Source organism: Pundamilia nyererei, unplaced genomic scaffold, assembly GCF_000239375.1.
Source record: "Pundamilia nyererei isolate P.nyererei 1_Seehausen unplaced genomic scaffold, PunNye1.0 scaffold00411, whole genome shotgun sequence".
In the NCBI taxonomy this organism is placed as follows: domain Eukaryota; kingdom Metazoa; phylum Chordata; class Actinopteri; order Cichliformes; family Cichlidae; genus Pundamilia; species Pundamilia nyererei.
In genome coordinates, this window is record NW_005187812.1 from 7,179 (window position 1) to 14,849 (window position 7,671).

General features: G+C 40.6%; 1 protein-coding gene across 3 annotated transcripts in view; it reads right to left on the reverse strand.

Annotated features, from left to right (window-relative positions):
• Window positions 1-7,671, reverse strand: part of afap1 (actin filament associated protein 1) — a 100,081-nt gene that overhangs the window by 5,925 nt on the left and 86,485 nt on the right. For all 3 annotated transcript variants that reach the window (XM_005753182.1, XM_005753181.1, XM_005753180.1), the window contains exons 9-15: window positions 5,275-5,427; window positions 4,539-4,750; window positions 3,895-4,040; window positions 3,477-3,591; window positions 1,613-1,742; window positions 712-876; window positions 441-631 (exon numbers count right to left, since the gene is read on the reverse strand). In XM_005753182.1, coding sequence (XP_005753239.1) covers window positions 441-631; window positions 712-876; window positions 1,613-1,742; window positions 3,477-3,591; window positions 3,895-4,040; window positions 4,539-4,750; window positions 5,275-5,427 — 1,112 coding nt within the window. The remainder of the gene's footprint in view (window positions 1-440; window positions 632-711; window positions 877-1,612; window positions 1,743-3,476; window positions 3,592-3,894; window positions 4,041-4,538; window positions 4,751-5,274; window positions 5,428-7,671) is intronic.

Genomic DNA, 7,671 nt, shown 5'->3' on the forward strand with positions numbered 1-7,671 from the left:
AAAAATGCGCGTGCTCTTTGTGAGCTCGTTCCCGGCTCATAACCAGCGCGTTCTGCCGTCAAGGGCGATCATTGGTTAAATGTGATCATGTGACTGATGCAAGCCAGATCCTTTTATTTAGCAAAACTGTGATTAATAGTTAAATATTATTGTTGAGGGGCACAGACAGGACTCCGCACGCACACACACATAAAAAAAAAGAATAATAATAATTTTTTTTTAAAAAGTTGCCTCAACAAAAGGGCACTTTGGGCACCCATCAGGAAAGGGGCGGGTGCTCAAGCCATTCTAGCCCCACCCTCTGCACGTGCCTGACCTGGATGACTGAGATCCTTCACAGACATATTGTCTTCAACGTTCCAGCGAAATAGGTTCAAGCTACTAACCTATCAAGTACACTAACGTAGCAGCACAAACTTATAAAGTAACTTCATACTCACCTGGAGGCCAGAGGAGCCAGCTTTCGGCTCGATGGTGAGGCCCAGGGTGACACCTCCGCTAAGGGCTTTCTTCAGGCTCTCTTTCACCTCAGTTAGCTCCAGCTCCAGGTTCACCCGCTCCTCCTCCTTCAGTTTGCACTCTTCTTCCAACTTCTTCAGGCGCTCTGATAGTGAAATATGTGAGCGTTTGCCTAATGTGAGAGAGAGGAGAAATATTACTTTATTAAACTCGTCTTTTAATGACAAGCACGTTTCTATCTCTCTCTCTTACCAGCTGCTGCCTCCACAGCAGCACGAAGGTCTCTCCTCTCCTTCTTCAGCTGGGTCAGGTGGTTTCTGATTTCCTGCTTCTTCTTCATCATCTCTTCCTCCTTTGCTTGCAGTCGCTTGGCATCAGCCTCCACACGGTTCTTCCCATACTTATACTGGTCCCCATCTACACAAGAAAAGTCGGGTTTCAAAAAGTTAGAAGCTAGAGACTGAGGTCATTTGCTAGCAGAGAGAGAGAGAGGGGGGGGGGGGATGAACTGCTTAGAAACCCATTGACATCAGTGCCTTCCGCAGGAATTAATTGCCAGGCCTATGTTTCCGTGAAAAATACACTCATTGTGAATAATTATGAAGAATCAGTCATATAAACCGCTGCTAATAGTTTCAAATTTAGCACTCTTATCTGTGGTACTCTAAACCCAACATGAAACATTTGGTGTTTCCATTCTGACATTTGGAGGAATTGCAAGCTACACTAAGTGGTTACAACCCTCCTCGTTCACACATTAGGCAAAAAATATTTTTCTGAACCACAAGGATTAACTCGACCACATTTCGCTCTCTTCCAATGAGCTAGGGTCTGTTTCTGCTATCGTGCCTCTTACCCTGGAGTTGGCAGGAGGCTCAAGTCTGGCCCACATGCGTCACATGGATTGTCTCGAGGGTAGGATAGCTTTAAAGGCTTTCAGTTATTTACTCCCCTCTACTTAAACCAACTGTAATTTAGATATCCTGCATTTTCCACATTGCTGTGGAACAGAATTTTGCTTGAAAGCAATCAGCGGTGAGAAGCCAGACACACTGTCTGCTATTCCTTACAGAGCAAGATCTGACTGGGAAAGGTGGGTGATATTTCAATTCAAGATGACTTCCTGTTGGTATCTTCAAATCTCAAAACTTACTGGAGTTGTTGCGCCTCAGAGACGCAGTCCCATTTGTGGCAATGACTCCATTCTTCTTTGGCTGGTTCTTTGGCTCTGCCTTCTGTTTTGATGCCACCCCATTGGTTGTTGCTCCCTTCTTTCCCTTTAGCTGAACAAACAGGAAAGACACAATTCAAATGACCCTTCAAATAGATGTTAGCAATGCATATAAGCTATACACATACAAAACTGTACCAACATGCTCTTCCATAAAAACAAAAAACAAAAAACATTTCAAAGAAAAATGTGTCACTGTTGTTTATGCCACAGGTTTTCTACTTGGATTGCACTCAATATCACAAAAGTTACAAACACTTTTATTATTTCATTAATTTTCCTACACTGGACTACTGTAATTCAGTTATCACCTTGTTCCAAAAGTTTCACAAAAAGTCTAAGCTGATCCAGAATAATGCAGCCAAATCACTAACTGGGACTGGAAAGAGAGACTACATTTCTCCCATATTAGCTTCTTTTCATTCCTTCCTTTTAAATTCAGAATTGAATTTAAATCCTTCTCTTGCATTATCAGACATATCTAAACGACTGCACCTTATTATCCTAACAGATCACAGGAGACAGTTTCCTTTTCGGCTTCAGGAGACAGGCATCATCTCTACTTTTGTTGTTTGGTGTTCATAATGACACAGGAAGAAAATCAGCAAACAAACTCCAGTTCAGTTAAATACATAAACATAAGAGATCACTAAGTAAACAAACAGCGAAGGAGAATTAAAAACACTAAAAGTTAAGAGGAGGTTAAAACAAACCCTGAACTGTTAGACAGTTAATATGCAGAAATGCAAAAAGAAACATGAAGGTTATGCAGCAGTGTTAGTCACCTGAGCGGAGTCTTTAGTTTTAGAATCAGCAGAGAGGAACTTAGAGGAGATTTTAGAAACAGGAGTTTTGTAGTGACAAGCAGAAGATGATACAGCAGTAGAAGAAGAAGGCTTGGGAGGACAGCTGGTGACTAGCTTGGGTGAGGGCATGTTCTCATAGAGCTCAGTGTTTTCATAGTGCAATTCCTCTTTCCGCTGGCGCCCCCCTGTGCTGGGAGTGGAGTACTGCATCTCTGGGACCTTGGGTTAGACCAGGTGAGCATGCAATAAGCAGAAGACAGGATTTAAGAATAAGGAGCTGCCATAAAGGGGGGGGGGATAAGGAGAACAGAAAGGAAGAAGATGATAGCAGCATTACTGCAGTATGTGAAATACTTAACAAATTTAGTTTAGCTTCCCAAAATGGAGAGTACTGCTCCACGACTGAAAACATATTTAATGTTTCCTCTTTTTAATTGTTGATGAGCTTTTATCCAAGTCCTATAACGTTAAATCACAGGTTACTCTTTACTCCTTTATTATAGCATCTTTTATGAATAAACAATGTTATATTCTCTGTCTGCTTGTCTTTATTAGTTTTATATCATTATTATCATGCAACAGTGTAATTTTGCTCTTCTTTGGGTGCAGACTGACTCAGCCCTCAGGTTCATATGTAAATCTGTCAGGAGGTCAATGAGTGCAGAAGGTAAAAGCTGTGGTATGCAAGGGGCCCGAGCACCATTATTGCAAATAGCAAAGTACATACCGTTACTTTAACTGGTCTAATTTGATTTTAGGAAAGAAAAAGATTTATATCATGCAGGCTCACTGGAACTTCTGAAAGTGTCATAACAAAAATGACACATTTTCCAATAATATGTTAATGATATGCAAAAAATGAAAAGCAAAGAAAGAATCAGCCAAGAGTTTGTAAGCAAACTAGAGGGTGTTGAAGTGAATTATCTCACACTTTTTCATTGCAGTACATATGCAACATCAGTAAGCAGTTGTGTCCTTACCATTCCATTTATGGGCACATCATCATAGTGTAGTGCCATACCAGTGGGGCAGGCATAGCCACTGACTGGGTTGTCCAGATATGGGTTAGGAGACACGGCACGCTTACTGGTGAAACTAAACATAAAACATCACGATTGAGGCTTAAAAATACAGTGCCCTTCATATATCTTCATTACCTGGGATTTTTGTATCTCTTAGTCTACAAAATAGTTAAAAATGGATCATTAACAGTTGTAACGATCGTATAAAAACAGGAAAATGGAAAATAGCCAGACATACTACGTTTCAACATATAAGTCATTGTGAGCTAATGAAATAAGAAATAAAACACATTAAGCACTAATTCTTTAAGAATTCTTCCAGGTATTAACCAGAGAGAAAAAGATTCATGTGAAATGATGTGGATGCATCTCTCACCAGAAGGACTGTTTGGCAAGCTGGATGACGTTAGCAGTGGTCTCAACATCAATGTAGTCATAGTGCAAGGTGGCTGGGTCTGTGGTAGATCCAGTCTCAGCTAGCAAAACCCCCAACCAGCGACCCATCTCCTCAGAGGAGGAGGCCTGAAGGCAAAAGTCAGAGTTACAGAATATGCAATCCCGCCAGTGTCTGTGAAGAGTTAAATGTTAAAAAAGAGAGAAGGTTTATGATTTAGTGAAGGAGGACAGTAGAAACAGGGTGAGATGGAGGCAAATGATCCCCCAAAAAGATACAAGAAGAGGATCCTTATAAACTTTAAATTCCTTATTATTATTATTATCTGTTTAAATGAAGATAATAATAATTGGATTGTTTAAGGATAGCGTGCAGACTATGTGAGGAAATAGAATCAAGACAAACTGGATGGCAATTGGAGGAAGTTTGTGAAGACCAACAACATTAAACACAAAAATCACTGTGGGTGGAGGAGATATTGAGCACTCGAGAGGAAGATAAAAAAATAAGGAGCAATCTTTTCTTGCATCAGCCTAAGTGTGATTTAGTGGTGTTTGAGGCATTTCTAATTCCCTCAACAAAGTTTTTTTTCTATGAAAATCTCTCAAGTACGTAATCAAACTCACCTCCAGTACGGCCACTTCTTGGCTGTTACGAAGGAGGCGGAAGGCAAAGGGGTGTTTGTGATCGAGGCCGGGGCTGACCTCACAGCCTCGGAGGGGCAGTGAAGCTATGTGGCTTTTCAGGTCATCCCGGTCCTTGTGAAGGAGCAGCTGGTTGTCCTTGAGGCGGCACCAGCGCTCCCTCCAGCGGTTATTAGAGAGAACATTCAGGTAGCCTGTCAGAGCAAACACAGTCAGGAGGATACCATCTGAAAGAAGCCGTTACAGTGGCAATATTTTTTCAGGCCTGTCTAGTTGGGAGACATTTTAGTCGTACCTATTTGAGCCTAAATGAAGGAAATAATAAGACATAAAAGGCATTTCTATTTGTTTGTCCATCACTGGTCCTCATTGCACACAATGGGGTGCACTTCTAAATGAATTTTTTAAAGAAACTTTTAGAATCTTTATGTTTTATAATACGTCTGAAAGCATAAGGAAATCAAAGCAACCTGTCTGAACTGTTTACTTTCAGGACCCTAACATAGCAATCTTAAGAAAAAACTTCCTAGAAGTGAGTCGCACCACTCAGCAGCCATTCTGAAACGCCTCTGGCATTACTTTGAAACATTTTCTTAATTAACCAAAATTCCAAAGATTCATTGGGACATAAATGCATTTATAGACCGGTCAATCAATCAAGATCCATATAAAAGCCATACTTCTACCATGTCAGGATATTTGCGTCTCTCTCTCTTACCACATGTAGGTACGTCTTCTTCAGCTGATGATGTCTGTTCATCCGTGGAGGGCTTCTTCTTTCCAAGTCCAATGATCTTAGTGATTTTCTTACTTGCTCCCTTCCCCACAGTGCCAGTCTTCTGCTCAGACTTTGTATTTTTCTTTCCTTTTCCTGAGAGAACATTTTGAAATTAATTCCTTTTTTACACTGAAGAGTAAATTAGTAAAAAGAACTCTAACAATCCTTGCTGAAGGCAATCTATGATCTTGATCTCAGCACAGGAAAATACCAAGAGAGATGTTGATTCAGTTATGTTTGGATGCTTTTGTAATAATGTAAAAAAGAAGAGAAACCTTAGATTCTACTATAAACAACGCCGAGTTCCGAACGGGTTTAATCAGACCCTTGTGTTCAGAAAAGCAATGTTGGAGAATTAAACTCATTTCAAAATCCCAACATTCCCTCTGGTCTGAGTGTTCTGATTTGAGCTGCCCTAGTTTCTATTCAAATAGCAAAAGAGAGTTGAATGACTGTGCACATTCTGCTGGAAAGAGGGCTAACAGTGAAAAAAAAAAAGGTCATGAGAGGCTATGTCTGAGTCGCTCTGTCTGTGTAAGGAAAATAGCTTCTGCTTAACTCTCTTGCTTTGCTGATACTCTGATCTGTGATGTATCTGAATGAATGTAAAAGAAAGTGAGAAAATATAAGAAAGACAAAAGAAAGATGTGTATTTTAATGTGTTTGTATCTCTACACTAGAAAGGAAAAAAAAAGCTTGACTTTTAACCTCTCTGTACTGTCAGACATCGAGGCAAAACAGACAGTGGAGAACAAGCGGGGGAGGGAAATATAAAGCATTCCCCTTCACTTATGTCATAGCCAACGTCTGGACTGACTCTAAACACACATGTGAGATCTGTATAATCACTGAGGCTAGTTTGCACTTGCACTTGCACACACACACACACACACACACATTAATACTTAACAGGAATCAGCACCTGGCTGCTGAAAACAGTGAATAGCAGTCCAAACTGATATGATATAATGACAGCAACTCCCTGTGTTAACTTCCTCTTTGCAGTCAAAAATTCCTGATTTGGCATTTTTCCCACATTGCATTTTCCTTGCCATGACAATTACCATGGCAACTGTCTTAATTAAACAGTAAGCTGTCTGCAGTCAATTTAAGATGCAGGGTCTTTCTTGCAATAACAAAAGAATACAAAGACACAATGCAGGGCTGAGGTGGAGCGTAGACACACAGTTGTAAAAGTAATTTAAAAAAAAACTCTGATCAGGCTAATTTAATTCCAGTAAATCAGCTTTTTTTGTTACCAGCCATGGAAAGAATGTGGCTGATTAAGATTATGAGAGTTCTTGGACTGAATAAGAGAAGGAGCAAAGGATGAGAACTACTAACTATTTTTTTGGCAATTATTACAGTTGATAATGTTGCTGTGACGATACTGCATGATTAATATATGTGAATTCTGCCCCAATCAGTCAGAGAAAAACCACATCCAAAACTTCCTGAAGACTTTAAACATGGTTTGCAATAAATTTTGGTGTGACAGAAGTCACATTAATAGTCGCCAATGTTCCCTCTAAGCTGCGCACGTGCGCAATTGCGCACTGCAGGCACGGTTTCTGCGCACAAAAAAAAAATCTAACCTGAATTGAAAATAAAACTTTAACAATTCTGTTTTGCAGTGTTAGTCAGTAAGTGACTGGCTGCTCCCGTATGGGATTAGAACGATGCCACCTTATCCCATAGTCCAGCCAATAATGCGATTCACATTTGTATACGCAGCCAATCAACGTGGTTGACAGGCTATGACAGCGTCCTTATGTGCCGACACTGGCGTTTTAACTAGCAAAGCGGCTGATGTGGAGTGAAGCCACGTTAATGACAACGTGTACAACCATTGGAGATGTGAGCAGGACAGACGGAACAATTGACGGAAAAAGTGTGGACTTTATACCAGTTTTTAAATTGTGTTGATAGGCCACGTAAAACCAGAGTTATGATAAAAATATGCAATGTTTGGTTTCCTTCCTGAATACTGTCATTGTTTATATTTACTGCGGGAAGAAACGGTAAAAACGGCGTTTTATAAGGAAAAAGGCTCGAAAGCGCTCTCTGTATGTGAGCAAAAACAAACCCCCACCCCCCTCTTTCTTTCCTATTCGTCCAAAAAAGTACCATGTCGACCAATCAAAAAAATGGTATGGCAACGTGGCAACTAGTTAGAAACGGGGGGAAATTTTAGGAGTGACGGTGTTCCAGATCTACTGGCGTTTAGATCAACTGGCGTTGGTTGAACAGATGTGTGGCAGTCTTGCGTTTCAGGAGCTCCTACCGACAAACCAGCAAAAAAACGCCAAATGTGTCATCTGTGACACTTGTGAGGTT